The sequence below is a fragment of the Trichosurus vulpecula genome, chromosome 1 (assembly GCF_011100635.1).
Source record: "Trichosurus vulpecula isolate mTriVul1 chromosome 1, mTriVul1.pri, whole genome shotgun sequence".
Taxonomy (NCBI): Eukaryota; Metazoa; Chordata; class Mammalia; order Diprotodontia; family Phalangeridae; genus Trichosurus; species Trichosurus vulpecula.
In genome coordinates this window covers 134,544,156-134,561,929 of record NC_050573.1, presented here as the reverse complement: position 1 = coordinate 134,561,929, position 17,774 = coordinate 134,544,156, and the positions used below count along the sequence as shown (strand labels likewise).

General features: G+C 34.6%; 1 protein-coding gene across 1 annotated transcript in view; it reads left to right on the top strand.

The window, feature by feature from the left end:
* The window catches only part of PKHD1L1 (PKHD1 like 1), a 190,671-nt gene that overhangs the window by 40,439 nt on the left and 132,458 nt on the right, over window positions 1-17,774 (top strand). Inside the window, exons 14-21 of the mRNA XM_036765700.1 lie at window positions 1,612-1,703; window positions 2,790-2,949; window positions 3,495-3,630; window positions 8,419-8,562; window positions 9,353-9,510; window positions 11,344-11,457; window positions 14,675-14,824; window positions 15,858-15,985. Of these exons, the coding sequence (XP_036621595.1) occupies window positions 1,612-1,703; window positions 2,790-2,949; window positions 3,495-3,630; window positions 8,419-8,562; window positions 9,353-9,510; window positions 11,344-11,457; window positions 14,675-14,824; window positions 15,858-15,985 (1,082 nt within the window). The remainder of the gene's footprint in view (window positions 1-1,611; window positions 1,704-2,789; window positions 2,950-3,494; window positions 3,631-8,418; window positions 8,563-9,352; window positions 9,511-11,343; window positions 11,458-14,674; window positions 14,825-15,857; window positions 15,986-17,774) is intronic.

The following is a 17,774-nucleotide window of genomic DNA, read 5'->3' as shown; positions in this document are numbered from 1 at the left end:
TAGACTCAGTCTCAGTATCACCTCCTTGGAGAAGCTTTCCTTGATCACTCTTACCTCAAGTATTAATCGGTCTTCTCTCTCTCTTGCCTGGCACTATATTTTTTCTCTGTGCACATGCAGCGTTCTCTCAGTGGAATGTAAGCTCCATTAGGGCAGGTACTCTCATTTGTCTTTATATTTTCAGCACCCTACACAGTTCCTTGAACACAAGAGACACATCTTTGGGTTACATTTTTGATACTTTATTGTAGCATGGAGTTGACCATGCATTCTGTAGGACTAACATGAGGTTATACTATGCTAGAAATGACAAATTATTAATTTGTTTTGTATTAATCATTCAAAGACCAGACTACCTAGTTTAAAAAAGCTCATAACCAAAAGGTTGGCTAACTACTTAAGAATTTTTTGGGCCATAGCAATTCATGAAATAGATTGATCAGGAATTCATTAGTAAATACCAAGGGGCAGGTTCTGCTATGAACAAAATCACAAATATTGAAGTATTAAAATACTATAGAGAGATTAGTACATTATAAGGTTTATGAGAAAAAGATCTTGAGTTTGAAGTCTCTTCTGTGAATGGGGAAAACTAAGTGGTTTAGTGGATAGAGTGCTGGGCCTGGAGTCAGAAAGACAAGTTTAAATTTGGCCTCAATCATTAACTGTGTGACCCTGGACAAATCACTTAACCTCTATTTGCCTCAGCTTCCTCTTCTGTAAAATGAAGATACTAATAGCACCTACTTCCCAGAGTTGTTGTGAGGAACAAATGTGAAAATAATTGTAAAACACTTAACATAGTGCCTGGGACATAGTAAGGTCTATATTAATGATAGCTATTAATGTAGTCATGATAATAGCTCTAAAGTTGACTTGAAGATCCTATTGCCCCAGAACCAAAGTTGATCACTCCTGAATTTCTTCTGATCTTTGAGAAGTCTGTTCTCCAAATACAGAGGCATAACTAGAGTATTTTAATTTTTTGAAATAGTTTTTAAAAGTACATGCAGTCTATTGCCATTAATTATCAAAACATATTTATGGTAAGATTAATAATAGGGCAACATTCATATTATGATGGTAGCCACAATTAGTTTTCTAATCATAATTGTCACGACGCTTGTGACTTGGAGTTGTAAGGGAACATAAGTAATTTTTCCCAGCTTGAGTCAAAGGTCTATGACAGAAAAAAAAATCTTTCTCTAAGGAACAGAAGCATTGCTATTTTTACTGAAATTTTTATGGATTTCAAATATTTTTTCTAGAACCAAGAATTTTGGTATTTAACTTTTCATTATAGTCATTGGTACCTAAATCTTCTTGCTATGTTAATATTTTTCATATGATCTCAGTAAAAACGTTTTGAAACAATACCATATTAGCTAGAGGTTATTGGGTTGAGATTGTGGGAAGGAGGCAAGAGCTCAAAATATATTTGTAAAATGAAATTTTTATTATGGAGGAAAGAGCCCAGGAGTAAGAAATGTATTGTCCCTAATCTGTCTTTTTATCAGAAAGATTTCTAGAAGTTAGAAGGAAGAAATTGTTATCCTTGGGTTTTAAATTACAGAAAATGTGCATTTATAAATTTCTTCTTTGGTGGCTTAGGTAAAGATCGCATATCATTCTTCATATGCCAATAGTTATTTTTCCAGTTCAACACAAAGATCAGATGTTTTTCAGCTTCAAAAAGGAAAAGAGTAAGTTTCATTCCTTTATTAAATTGCTCGAAGATATTTTTAACTTTGCAAATGTATAGAGATTACATCTGGATTTTTGTGTCAAGAATCTACGTAGAATAGGACTAAAATACTGACATTCTAAAATTGAATGTGTATAAGTGAGGTATTTGTGGATTTTAATCTCAAGGAACTTTCAGAAATGGTAGATTTGGACCCTCTCATATTTGAGTCAAAGACATGTTAATAAAATTTATCTATCAGAGAATCAGTAGCATTCAGTTAACTAAGCAAGTAATTTATAGTTTGCAGCTCTGAAATCTAAGCTTTTCCTGAGGAACTGATATAAAAGATTGGGAAGCTAACTTACCCCTATTCTTTAGATCAGTGGTTCTCAAGTTTTTTGGGCTCAGGTCCATTTTATACTCTTAAAAATTATTGAAGATCCCCCCATCAAAGAGCTTATGTTTATGTTAATTATAATTTTTGATGTTTACTGCATTACAAATTAAACATCTTAGTATTATTGTGAAAATATTTTTGTCCTTTTGGACCCTCTAAAAGGATATCAGGAATCACAACAGTTCGAGAAACTCTGCTCTAGATTCTCATATTGTTGACTATAGATGAGAACATTCATTAACACTAATCGGTTGAATGAATTATCATTATCCTTTTCACCATCACCCTCAGCATCATAATCATTGCCAAATACTTGAAGTATTTGGAATTATTTCCTATTCTAATCATATCTTATTTTAAAAACATCTGAATATTGAAGTAGTTAAAGTCTATGTTTTCTGACACGTAGTAACGTTGAATTTATATATTATCATATAATCACATGGTTTCAACAGCAAGATGGGATGTCAGTCAGTAGTATGAGCATTTATGGTACTGATTAAAGAAACTGTACCTGATTTATTTTGATGTCAACAAAATCTTGTGACTTATTTAGCAGATCAATATTTTAAAACAAAAACAGAAATAGTGGAAGTTACCACTTATAGTACACTAGACAGAATTACTTATTTAATGTTGCTTAGAACAGATGAATATTCCTTTTGACTTCACAACATCCAATTCACTAATTATTCCTTTTTCTAGATACTACATTGAAATATTACTGCAGGAATATGGACAAAGTGCTTTTGTTGATGTTGGATTGTACCAATACAGAAATTTCTATACTGAACAACAAACAAGAGATGCTGTGAATGAAGAGCAAGTTATTCAAACTCAGTCTATAATTGTGCAAGAAATACAGGTTTGCTATTTTTAGAGGTAACTATATTGAAAATGGGTTTCTACAATTTTCTGTAATTTCTCCTGGATAAGAAGCTACTTCTGAGGAAAGTAGCAATATAGAATTAGAGAAATGTGTTTAAAGATACATATTCTAGGCTGTGTCTCTTCCCAAGTCACTTAATATTTCAGAGTTCTCAGCAACTCTGTAAGACTACAAGTAACAAAGGAGGTGCCAACCTACCCTGATAACATGAAGTTTCATCATTCAGGAGCTCCTGACACCAATGAAATCATAGGTCCAAATCCTATTATCTATCTATCTACATACATGCATACATACATATCTTTATATTATATATATTTATACATACACACTTATAATGCACCTATAGATACCTTGAAGTTAAGAATCAATAACTTGAAAAGAAAGTGTATAAGTTTAAAAAAATTTTAAGTAGTATTTTTTAGTATTTGCATTAAAGTAGAATGTGGAACTGTACACCTTATTTTTATATTCTTAAAAGTGGGCTTGGCTATATTTTGAGAGTTTTTTTTAAATAATAGGTCATAACTTTGGAAAACTGGAAAACAACTAACCCAAATAATGAAATTCAGAAGATCACAGTATCCAGCCCATGTGTGAAATCTAATACATGTTCATTTTACCAGTATAGCTTAATCTATAACAAGGAAAAAACAGGTGAGTTATTTTAACTAAAAAATATTATGTTTGGATTCATGTATGGATGTGTTTGAAAGAGTGAGTAACTAAATCATATTACCCAGAGAACACAATTTCCAATGATGTACTAATAAACAAAGTAGTAAAAGTGAAGCTAAGAGCACCATGACTCTCAGAAGGCTCAGAAAATGGTTTCATTTACATGTCACATGGATAACCATTTCATCAATGCTATCTTTTCCCAGGTTAGCACTATTATATGCACATATATGTATGCATGTATATGTGTGTGCTTACTTAATATGATATATAGTTATGAGTGTGTATAAACACACATTTGGTCAGAAGGAAGAGATTATTGTATAAACTTCATTGTTCCTCCTTCCCATCAGCAGGTCACCCCAGATTCCATGGTGAGGGGTTGGGGATGCCTTGAGGGTCCCAGCCTGAACTGATGCCTGGCTAAAGCCCCATTTTCCCTTCCCCTTTGCCCCAGGCTTTTCTAACCTTCCTGCCAATGGTGCCTTCGCCTTTTCACTTGGTCTAATGTTGAACTCTCATCCCCACCCCTGTTAGAAGGAATGTAGAATCCCATCTTTACTCTTATCCATAGACCCATTCCCCCTTTTCCAAAGGTGGTGGGCCATATCTATGGAAGATAGAGGCCAATATAGCCTAAGAACTTCTAGGCCTTACCATTGGCCATTAAAATTGTACCCTTAGGACCTCTGGTCTATTCCATAAGCCCTACAGCTGAACTTTCTTCCAAAAGTTGTCTTCACCAATCAGCATGAGCTCTTTGAGAACAGGGACTGTCTTATATTTATTTTTGCATCCATTGCATTTAGCACATTGTTTGGCATATTGTAAAGACTTAATAAATGATTTTTGCATAATTTGTTCATTCATGGATCTCTAATTTCATTGGTGTGATTACTTGTTCCATTGATGCAAATCATTTACTCCAATACCTATACCAGAATCTATCTGCAACATCCCCATCAAGTAGTTGTACAACCTTTGTTCATGATCCCTAAGGAAGATTCACTGCCTGCCTCAAAAGGAAGCCCATTCCACTTTTGGATAGCTCTAATGTCCGAAACTGTAATACTTAGGGAAAATTTTCCTTACATTATTCCAAAATCTTCATCTCTTAAGCTTTCGCCCATTTCTCCTACTTCTTTCTTCTGGGACCAAGCAGAATGAGTTTAATTTCTCCTCCACATAAATTCATCAAATAGTTGAAGACTATACATTGAAGACAACTATCATGCAACACTCACTTACCCGCCACCCCCCACAAAGAAAGGAAAGAGACAAGCATTTATTAAAAGTTCCTGCTATTGTTCTGAGCACCTTATAAATATCATCTCTTCCGATCCTCACAACAACCCTACAAGGTAGGTATTATTATTATCCCCGTTTGACAGTTAAGGAAGCCGAAGCGATCAGAGGTTAAGTGACTTACCCAGCTAGTGAGTGTCTGAGACAGGATTGAGCTCAGGTCTTCCCGATTCCAGGCCCAACACTCTATTCACTGTATCACCTACTTCCTCAGAAAATTAAACTTCTCCAGGATAAATATCCTTGGTTCTTCAAAATGTTCCTTGTGTGGGATGACTTTAAGATCCTCCACTATCCTGATAACACAAGAAAGAATCTTGTCTATTTATGATTGCATAGGTCCAAATGATATACAGCTAGGTCATATGGTGGTTAGAGTGCTGAGCCTAGAGTTGGGAAGCCCCACATCCAAACTGGGCCTCAGACACTTACTACGTGGGTGGCTCTGGGCAAGTATCTTAACATGTGCTTACCTCAGTTTCTGCATCTGTAAAATAGGGATAACAACAGCACCTACCTTGTAGGGTTATTGTAAAGATTGGATGAGATAATACTTGTAAAGTGCTCAGCACAGTATCTGGTACATAGTAAGCACATTATTATTATTTATTCCAGGATAGCAAGATATTCTGTTTCAATTTCTGTTCTTATATTTGATATTGTACAATATACCTAATAGATCTGTAGAAATATTTAGAGACAGAAAACAATAAATATCAGCTCTATATTTATGGAACCTTCATATTAAAATTTAACTACTTTAAATGATTTATTTAAATAAATTTGTTTAATCAATCAGTAAGTATTGCTTGAGTGTGCCTATTAATACTAAGCTAGATATTATGAACATTGAAAAGCAGTAGACAACTTAATAACTTAGTCTTCAATACATCTAAGAAGAAAAATTGCTTCAGGGAAGAATTCTCTGTTTGATGAGAACTGCTGAAACAAGTGAAAAATTATTTGGGAAAAATTAGGTTTAGAGCAACATGTTACACTAAATATGACAATTAGTTAAAAAGGGATATATGACCTGATAATTAAAGGTCATGCCATAAAAAATATAACAGAACTAGAGGAGGTATATGCAAATCTTGAAGCACTATATAAACACTAGTCATCTTTATTTCTACTATAGTAGCTTGCCCTCATCAGAACTAATCTAGAGCATTGTGTTCAGTTTTGGGCACCATTGTTTAAGAAGGACATTGATGTGTTGGTGAGTATCCAGAGGAGGGCAACCAGAATGCTGAAGGGCCTTAAGTCCATGTAATACAAGATGAGTTGAAGGAATTGGGCATATTTAGCCAGAAAGAGAAAAGATTCAGATGAGATAAGAAAGCTCTCTTCAAGTATTTATAGTTCTATCATATAAAGAAGGGATTATATTTGTTCTGTTTGCCCATCAGAAAACAGAACCAGGACCAATGAGTAGAAGTTGAAAAGAAGTAAATTTAGGTTTGATATCAGGAAAAATATGGCATCAATTAGAGCTGCCCCAAGATGGAATAGAGTATTTCAAGCAGTGGTAGGCTTCTCCTCCTTGACCTTCAAGCAAAAGGTTGGACAAGTGCTTGGTATATTTTAGTGGAGATTCTTTTCATGAATGGGTTGGACTAGATGACTTCTGAGGTCACTTCAAACTCTCAAATTCTGTGAAAATGAAAAGCTCTTACACTAACAAAATAAATGCAACTGGTATAAAAAAAGATATTGAGTGGTGACAAATCGTTTCATCATCTATTTCTGATGTGTCTGAAATCCACAACACATAGGGAACTAAGATAAATACATAAAATCAAGAAACATTCCCCAATACACAAGTGTGTAAAGAACAAGCAGTTCTCAAATGATGAATAGCAAACTATTAGCAATGAAATGAAAAATTGTTCTAAGTTACTAATAAGATCATTGTAATCTGTTCTGAGGTTTTGCCTCATATTCAGTAAGCTGGCAAAGATAACAAAAACTGGAAATAGTCAATATTAGAGGGGCTTCGATAGATCTATGAATTGGTCTAATCATTTTGTAAAGCAGTTTGAAATTATGCTAAAAATTGTGATTAAAATTTCTATACCCTTTGACTGAGAGATTTCATGGCCAGGTATATATTTCAAGGAGGTCAAAGATAGAAAGAAAGGTCCAATATACATCAAAATATTCACGGTAGCATCTTTTGTATTAACAAAGAAATGGAAAACAGCAAATGCTCATCAATTGGAAAATGAATAAATATTAATGTAATGGAGATATAATAACTATGAGTCATTCTGAGAACCATAGGAAGACATAAACTGATGCAAGGTGATGAAAATAGAACCAGTAAGACAATATAAACAATAAATGAATGAATGAAAATTATTTATTATTTGCTGTGTTCTAAGTACTATGTTATATACTAGGGATACATATACATAATATAAACAAGGAGTTTATATTCTAATGGAGGAGATAATCCTTATATGGAAGTGAAGAGGGTCATTTTGTTCTGGAAAGTCAAAAAGACAATGAGGAAAACAATAGGATAATCCATTGGCATGGCCTTTCTGTAGGCATGTTGTGATCTGATCATAGTTTTTGTGGAGGTAGTTGTGATCTGATCATAGTCTTCAGAGCAAAGGGAGGAAAGGGGTGTGTGTGTGTGTGTGTGTGTGTGTGTGTGTGTGTGTGTTTGTCTGTGTTAGTGTGTCTGGGGTGGGGGGCAGGAGTAGGGATGGGAGTGGGGCGAAGAATGATCTTTTAGCAGGGGAGAAAATGGCCGGGATGCAGATGAAGATGCTTGGTCCCAGGCAGTACAGTTGAGTAGCTTGATTTGTCTAGAGCATAGTTTTTAGTGACCCTAGGTCCAAATTGGAAGATGAAGCAGCAACAATAATAGCCAGAAGGAAAATGTCTGGTATAAAGATAAGGGCACGTGTTCTCTGAAAGTGCTTTAGCTCACAATGATGACTACAATGCAACTGGAAAGAACTGTAAGAGAAAGCTGAAGTCTATGAAATTATAATTTCTAAGATTGGCCTCAGAAAATACATGGGATCATTTACTTCCTTCCTTTGTTTGCAAGGGTGGGGAACTGTAGGCCTGGAATGTTGCAGACTGCGGTATGTTGATTTGTTATGTTGAACTGTAGTTTTTTTATTTTAATTTTTTTTCCTTTTTTAAGATAAAGAAATATCTAGGTAGAAGAGGGAAGAGGGATATATTTAGAAATGAAGGTGACATAAAAATATAATTTAGCAAAAAAAAATTAGGAAAAGGAAAACAGTAAGCTCCCACAAGGCTCTAACAACTGCATTAAAGAGACCAAAACAACATACACAAAAGAATTACAGACCACACTTTGAAGAGGTGATAAATTGTATGGTAGTAACTACTCATGCTTGAGAACAGATAAAGCTCTGTGAGCTGCAGTAGTTGAGGAAGGAGTCAACTTTAAATACTCTTTTATGCCTCTTTCTATAGTTTTGCTACCTGCTGATGCTTCAGACACTGCCATGGAGTCAGCTTTAAATGCTCTGTTGTCTATACAACCTGATGTGGTTCATGTGGTAAGAAAAGAAGGCAGCCAGAGCTATGTTTATATAGTAACCTTTACATCAACCAGAGGTGAGTATGGGGCCTATTTTGGCTAAGTTCCAGTTACAAAGCAGCAAGTTTATGTCATGTTTAGCCCTGGTAATAGCTATAGAAATGGGGAGTAAAAGAATCTGATCATAACCTGGTCGATAAAACCATTTTGTAGGGGGCAGCTAGGTGGTGCAGTGAATAGAGCACCGGCCCTGGAGTCAGGAAGACCTGAGTTCAAACTGTGCCTCAGACAGTTGATACCTACTAGCTGTGTGACTGTGGGCAAGTCACTTAATCCCAATTGCCTTGCCTTCCCTCCTCTCCTCCCAAAAAAAACATTTTTTTCTACCTTTTCAGGGAGAAGAACTGCTTAGATCATCAGTTATTTTGGGGGGTTTTGCTGTTATTTTTCTTCTTGCAAGTAGTTTGTATTTTAATGATTTTTCAAGGAATTCATAACCCAACCTAAACCAATAAATATGAAATGAATTCCAAAAGTGTGTAACATAGTATGAACATTCTAACTTGTAGGCAAATTATAATCTGATTTTGCCAAGCAATGTGGATGACTGATTTATGAACCCTTTCATCTTCGTTTTTTCTATTACATTCTTTGCATTATACTTTTCTTAAAATATAGTTCTAATTATTATTTTGCTTCTGTTGTATCTCATAATAATGTTAGCAGTAGTAATAACAAATCCCTACATTCACATGGTACTTTGGAGTTTACAATGTGCTTTTTTCATATCCTTTTGTGTGTTATGATCTATCATGTAACTTCCAATAAATAAAATAATTCTTTTAAGAATTCAGCACTTTCTTATAGGTGATTTCGATCTGATCACTTATGAGGTACTTGAAGGGAGTAACATCACAGTGGATATTGTTGAACAAACCAAAGGAATACCCAGTTTGGATACGTTCACATTGACTTGGGATGGCATTTCTTCTAAGCCTCTCACCCCGTGGTCATCAGAAAATGAGGTTTGTTGTAGAAATTCAAGATGTAGAATATTGTTGGTTGCCAGTAAAAACTGACCATGACCTGCAATTTAATGCTTCAGGTCCATTAGGATCATGGGAATTATAGCTGTAACTGACTGTTAGATGTCATCTTACCCAATTCCCTCATTTTGCAAATGAGAAAACTGAGGATGAGAGAGAGAGAGGGAGAGAGAGAGAGCGAGAGAGCCCTGCACAAATGGCTCTGTCCTCCCTTCTTATAGGGCTTCAGACATCATCAAATGTCATCTGAATGACCAGAACTTAGGCTGCTATGATTGGCTCTTGAGTTAGCCCCTCCCCTTAGGACCCCGGGAGGTTCACATCCACATAGGTTAGGTTAACACCTAATAGGGCATGGCTCTGGAGTTAGCACCTCCCCTTAGCCAGCCCCACCTTGGGCCCCACCCAGTCACCAATCCACATCCACATAGGTTCCACACCTAATAGGGGTTTGGGCCTGGGGCTTAGCACCTAGTAAGGCTCAATGAAACACTGAATTACTCAAAGGAAACAAACCAAACTCTTCAAGGGCACTTGTTGACCTAAGTGCTAAGGAGCCCATTTTGCTTACCAACACAATGATGCTAAAGACTGCAGAGTTACAGGAGTTTGTGTGACAACTAACTGAAGCTTTATTATATATTGAAGCATTTGACATTTGATATTCGAAAGAAACTGTGGACACATCTAGTGTCACTAAAAAAAAAATACTTGAGAAAAGATATTGTTATATTAGATTTCTTGCCACCTAAACTTATTTTCCAATATCCTTTTTTTTTTTCCATGTTATGACTTTACATTGAAGTTAGTAAATATATTGTATGTTTTGACTTAGTCTGAGAAGCATGTTGAATTCATAGAATTTCTCTACTTCACGCACTGCTATACTTATCTTCATGGTAGTCAGTTTACTTTTGTTTATGACTGAGAATTTCTAGGCAAAATATGTCTCATGAATGGCACTTTGCATTGCCTTTGAACACATGCTAAAACCATTTTTCTCAACCTTCCACAGAAAACCATTCCCAGCCCCTCCCTCTGAGATTACTTCTCATCTACTCTCCATTTCTTTCATATGCCTAGTTATTGACATGTTGCCTCCCCAGAAGAATGTAATTTGCATGAGAATAGGGACTATTTTTTTACTTTATTCATATCTTCAGCACTTAGTACCATGTAAATGCTTAATAAATGCTCACTGGCTGCCTGACTTCTATTTGCTAAAATTTCTGTATGTTTTCTGGTTTCTTTAAAACAAGAATGTCAGTATCAATGGGATTCAATTCCCCTGGTAATATGTCAACATTTAGGCTATTAGACATTGACATTAAGAGTACCAACAGTTAAATTAATATTTGTAGGCAGAAAACTTAAATCATTCTTAGTCTCTTCTCTCTTTTCTGCTCCCCTGCCTATCATCATAGAAACAGAAAGACTAAGGGCCATTTTTTATTTTTGTTAATTTCACAGATCACTCTGGCCAAAGAGAAACTCAAAACCTATGGCCAATCTTCTGGATATGAGCCTCTCTATGAACCTTAGTATGAGTACTTAGGCTGGTCCCTGGATAAATAGACAAATAGTATAAGTCTACATCCCAAGTCTTTTTATCTTTAAAGCACTGTGCACCACAGTGAAGATTAAAGTAGAACTTTAACAGAAATTGAATGTGATATTTAACAATTAATAAAAATGAAACAAGCACCTAAAATAACTTGGAAATGTAACTAATAACAGAGCATTAATATTTGAAATTACTATATGTCTTACAGGAGTCTTTATGATTGATTATTTGGGCTTATATTGTTTCAGGTTCAAGCAGCAATAGAAGAAATGGTTAGTGCCAAATGTCCAAAAGAAATTGCCCACCTTGAGGAAGGTTTTGCTGTGAAGTACTTCAAAGATTATGAAACTGACTTCCACATGGTAGGGAATACTTTATGAATTCCGGAACAAACAAATGATATAACATTTATATAGGGAATTTTGTAATTTAATTGTTAGCAGTTTATTTTCTTTTCATTGCTGTGGATTTGTCTTAGCAATCATTTCCGGATTGGGAAAAATTTTAGTTTGTGAGTTCAAAAATCTTGGACTCATTCCAACATATTTTGGCCTTGGAATTCATTATTTATGATAGAACTGTTATAAATTATTGACCAATAGGAAAACATTTAGAATGGGCAAAAATGGCCACAATATTTTTCAGCAGGAAATTGTTTCACATATCTTCATAGGCTTCCAAAGATCCATTTTCTTTTTTATGTTTTAATGCTCTTTTCGATATTTGTGGTAAATTTGAAAGTGATGATCCCCATTTTTATGATGGGAGGGAAGATAAAAAGACCAATATGCAATTGTAATACCACAGAGTAAACATTGTAATCCCACTTTTTAATATTGTAACACATTTATTTTATTTTTATTTATTTATTACTGGCAAACTCAGGCCTCAGGTTATTGCCGTTTCCTCCAGGTTTCAAGATTCCATTATTTCTCCATGCCTATTAGTCTCTAAGCCACAGTTCCATGGCAGGAGGAAGACCACAGAGTTTTTCTTAACTTTCTAGTTAAAGCCTTTATAGTCATCATACTTATAAAGATGGAACAGACCTAAGAGACTAGCTAATCCAATTTTCTCGTTTTATAAATCAGGAAATGGAGACCCAGGAAGTTGTGACTTGTCCAAGGTCATTCATAGAGGTGGTGACAAGCTACAAGACAGGATATGAATGGAGGCCCTTATGACTCCAGAGTCAGCCCTCTTCCTAGTTTGCTACCTCTTTTGATACTCCTTCATGACAGCACACAGAACTTTTAGTTATTTAAAGATTTCCTATGAAGCACTACAAGGCAATATACAGTTTTAGGAAAAAGAGAAAGCACAGATTATCTGGGAGGAAACTGTCTACAGTTATTAGTAATAGTTTAATTCTGCTTCCCCATCAGCCATTGACTAATAGCTCACAATTATATAATACTTTAAGGTTTGTGAAGTACTTTACATACATTTTGTTATTTGGTCTTTGCAACTTCCCTGTGTGTTACCTATTATTAATTAAGAAATAGAATCTAAGTGACCCAGGATCACATAGCTCTTATCTGTCAGAGACAGGATTAAAATTATGTCTTCCTGACCCCAGCTTCCCTTAATTCTACCCTTTGGAGCCAAACAGAACAAGTTGGATTCTTTTCCCACATAACAGCTATATAAATACTTGAGGTTAGCAATTATGAGCTCCCTAAATCTTTTCTTCTCCAGACTAAACATCCACAGTTCCTTCAACCAATGTTCATTTATTATAGCCTGAAAGCACTTTTCAATTCTCACTGTACTCTTCTGGATACTTTTGTACTTATTAATGTCCTTCCTAAAATGTGGTGGCCAGAAATGAAAATAATACTTTGGAAATGGCCTGTTCAGGGCAAGCTACAGTTAGAGCTATCCATGTTCTGAATGCTCTGCTTCTTTTGGTGTTGCAAAGATGGAATTTTTTCTTGTTCAGTCATTTCAGTCGTGACTGACTCTTTAGTGACCCACATTTGGGGTTTTCTTGCAAAGATACTGGAGTGGCTTGCTATTTCCTTCTCCAGTTCATTTTACAGATGAGGAAATTGAGGCCAACAAGGTTAAGTGACTTGCCCAGGGTGACACAACTATTAAGTGTCTGAGGCCAGATTTGAACTCAGGAAAGTGAATCTTTCTGATTCCAGCCTGGCGCTCTATCCACTGTACCACCTAGCATTAACTTTTTTGGCTTCCTTGTCACACTGTGTCATATTGTTTGCAGTTTACCAAATCCTAGATTATAGTATCATGGATTTAGTACTAGAAGAGACCTTAGAGATTGTTGAGTCCAACCCCTTCATTTTCAGAGGAGAAAGCTGTTACCTAGAGAGATTAAGTTATTTGCCCACGGTCATATACCTTGTAAAAAGCAGAGGTAGGATTTGAATTCAGTTCCTATAATTCTAAATCCAACACTCTTTCTAGTGTTCCATGAGATCCTTTCCATATGAACTACTATCTAGATTTTTGTAAATTTATGAAGCTGATTTTTTTTCAAAGTTATAAGTTACATTTACCTCTGTTAAATTTTATCTTGTTATGTTTGACTTAATCTAGCCTGTTAAGATCTTTTTGGATCCTGACTGTCATACAATATGTTTGCCATCATTCCTAAATTTGGGTCATCTGAAAACCTGTCATTTATGCCATCTATATGTTCATCCACATTATTAATACAAATTCTAAACAACACAGGGCAAAGACTATGCCACTTGAGACTTCTCTCCAAGATGACACAGAGCCAGTCTCAATCATTGTCCTGCAACAGACACCTGCTGAAGACTTGAAAATGTACCCCATATGATCCCTTTATAGGAATGTCTTTACTCAGAAGAGAAGAGTTAAATGTTTAAAAGGAAATCTTTCAGTGTCCATCTTTTTCAGAATAGGAGCTATATATGCTACTGAGTCCTCGCTATGTTCTCATGAATGTGCTAGGTACTGTGTGAAGGTAAAAATGTGTGACAAGATATCAGTCATCAGGAACCCTATAGTCTAGTTGGGGAGAAAATAATACACATACTCCAAATGTGTGTATAAATTCTCTATGTCAAATCAAGTTAATAAGCATTTATTAAGTGCTTACTATTTGTCAGGTACTATGCTAAGTGCCAGAGAAACAAAAAGAGGCAAAAAACAATCCCTGCTCTCAAGAAGCTCACAATCAAATTGGAGAGACAACATGGAAACAACAAGCTGGGGGTACTCTGAAAAGGAGGGTGCTAGCATTAAGGTGAACCAGAAAAGGCTTCTTGTAGAAGTTGATACTTTAGATGATGATGGAAGGAAGCCAGGGAAGCCCAAAGGTAAAAGTAAGTAGAAAGAGAGTTCCGGGTGTAGAGAACATTCATTTAAATTCCAAGTTAAATTACAATACAAAGAACCAAAATGAATGACATAAGCGATAATGGTTTTAAGATTTTATAGTAGAGAAGAGATCAATATAGTTTGGTATAATTAATTTCTCAGAGAATAGATGGCATTTGAACTGGACCTTGAAACACATAGGCTTTCATGTCTAGGTGGCAGGCACTTTTACATTTATGCTTAAATTATAATTTCGTTGTTCCACAGAAGGATATTACTAGAGGTCAGATGACATCTGAAACTGTAGCTTACTGTGGTCGTTATTCCCTGAAAAATCCAGCTGTTCTCTTTGATTCAGCAGATGTTAAGCCAAATGGAATGCCTTATGGAAATATCTCATTATTTCCTTATAATCAGGTAAGTTTTGAGAAAATCACATGCAATTGTATGTGATAATAATATAATATTAGTATATTATAGTGTAATAAAAATAAAAATTCTGATAAGTTGGTAATAGAAAATTTTTCTCTGACTTCATGTCATTTGGGCAATTACTGCACTTAATGTTATATGTTTATAATTTCCAGCTATGGTAGGTATCAAAGAAAGGGATAAAACAAGACTAAAGAAGCATTAAAAATTATATTGTTCTCAGTATGTCATTAGTTATCTGAAAAGAACATTAGAGTGACATCATTTAAAATTATGGAATAAAGAAAATCTTTGTGAAGTCTTTTGTCTCCTACTGTTAATTAAAAAGACATAAACATATGCTTAGCATGAAGGACTCATGTTTTTATTCATTCATTCATAACAATAAACATTAAGGAGCTACCCTACACTAATGCATATTGTTGGGTACTGGGAAAGATACAAATATAAATAGGACACAGATTACTGAACAAGAATGAAAGAAAATCAGAGGCATAGCTAAACATATTTTAATAAGTATTATCATAAAAGAACTTTAAGACCAACTTTTATAAGAAGTCATCCCTTTTCTTATTTAAGGATGTAATACTACACTCTAATTATGTTCCCAGTGTGAAAATATGTATTGGACTTTTCTGAAGAATTTCCAAGTATAAAAATAATATGATAATATCACATGATGTGATAGCATTATATCATATCATATCAAACCTTCTAGTGATTCTCTCCATCTGTGCAAACTGGAGCAGATTTACATGTGAATTAAACTCCTAAAATATTCTCCTACATTAAGCTAAATCACTAAAATGTTTAGTGATTTTTAAAATATTTTTGAATAATTCAATAAAAATTGCTCCAAATTTTAATATAACTCCCAAGAAGTGAATTTAGGAAGTAAATCTTCTCCTATTGTGCCAAATATAAAATACTTCAGAAAACAACATAAAATAATCAGGATAAGTAATGTGGTTTCAGATTTTTATAATAACTTTTAATTTCTTTCCTGTTTCTGGTGTAGTTTTGTCTTGCCTACAAAGGATTCCTTGCAAATTACATTGGCCTAAAATTTCAGTACCAAGACATTGAAAGCAAGGAAACTAAAAGCACTTCTATGCAGTTTTCATTTCCCTTTATTCAAGGGAGCAGGTAAGTATGCTTTGCTTGTACGTATGTGCTGCACAAATATATCAAATTCTTCTTATGTGATTTTGTCATAGAACAGATTCACTATGGGTTCATTTCTTCAATCAAGTATCCAATGTCTGTGCAGATACCTCCTTAAAAATCCACAAAAGTTCTGTTAAAAAACAAATATAGGGGGCAGCTAGGTGGTGCAGTGAGTAGAGCACCGGCCCTGGAGTCAGGAGCACCTGAGTTCAAATCCAGCCTCAGACACTTGACACATGTACTAGCTGTGTGACCTTGGGCAAGTCACTTAACCCCAATTGCCCTGCCAACAACCAAAAAACAAATTAAAAAAAAACAAACATAAAGGTCATAAAAGGAAACAAATATTATTTCAGTATCACTAACACAAATGAATCTGAGTAGAGCCAAACAAGAGAATCCAAATTAGGTCATTAAAGTAGGTGGTTTGCTTCCTTATTCTTTAAAAAGTGGAACATTCAAAACTGACTTCATATTGGCAAGGGATAGGGAATATAGCACATGACTTTTAGGAATAAAAAAAGGAATATATGTATAAAGTAAATGCTAGAAATTTCTTTATAAAAACATGTTGCAAGTAGAGAAATGAAAAAGACAAAGACATATATATAAGCAATGCCTATAGAACTATTAGATTAGCTCCACTCACGTTAACAACTCAGAGTTCTATTCAATCATGGTTAATATGTTTTGTAATTCCCAATTGTTCTTAAAGGCATATTTTTATTATTGTTGAATCATGTGTAATATGCTGGTTTTCATATTGTAATCATACATTTGAATGCTTATGATGATTTTTTTAAAGTTACTTTTTAAAATGAAATGTCTCTTTTAATTTATTATTCTTCTCCCAAGCTGCCAGATCTCTTACTAACAACATTATCTTAAAAGCATGGAATAATATCTAGTTTAAGGAGAGTAGTAACATTTATTTTCCCCCTTTGTAGAAATGATTGGATTTTTTTTTCTTGAGCTATATATATAGAAATATAATTAAATGCTGTTTGAAAAACAAAAAGGTAAGGAGAGAAGACAGAGTACATCATTATAGGTTATATTATAATGTCATATTATAATAATATATTACATTATATTTTAATTATATTTAATTATATAGAGAGGGCTCAAGAAAAGGAAATTTGGTAGAGTTTATGGGTAAAGATTGTATGAATCATTTTAGTCTAGATACCCACTTTCCAACTTCTGATCTTCCTGGCTTATGATGCCAATTAATAATATTTGTGTATCTTTCTGTTGTATAACGCTTCATTAAGGCTTCTGAAGCACCCTGTATATGTTGCGATATGCATGAGTATATAAAATACATATGTATGTGTACATATAATACACATGCACATGTATATATGTGTATGTGGATACATATATTATACATACTTGCCTTTTGGTTTGGACCTTTGATTCCATTTATGTAGAGAATTTCTGTTAAGGAATCTCCCTCTCCCAATATGGTAGACTGGTACCTTCTCTGCAACTTATAATCTTAAAGAGTTGCCTTGGGTACTAAGAGTTTTGAGATAGCTTGATGTGGTAGACAGAGGAAAGAGGAAAACCTGGGTGAAGGTCCTGCCTCTGACACACTAGCTCTGTGTCACCCTGGGTACGTTACTTAACTTTCTGGTTTTCTAGGCAATTGTGTAATAGAGTTAGCTATCCTCATAACGTATATATAATGTATGTATGTATATGTGCACATACATATACATATGAGAACATGTGTATATGTATGTATGATGTCTATTGTACTTAA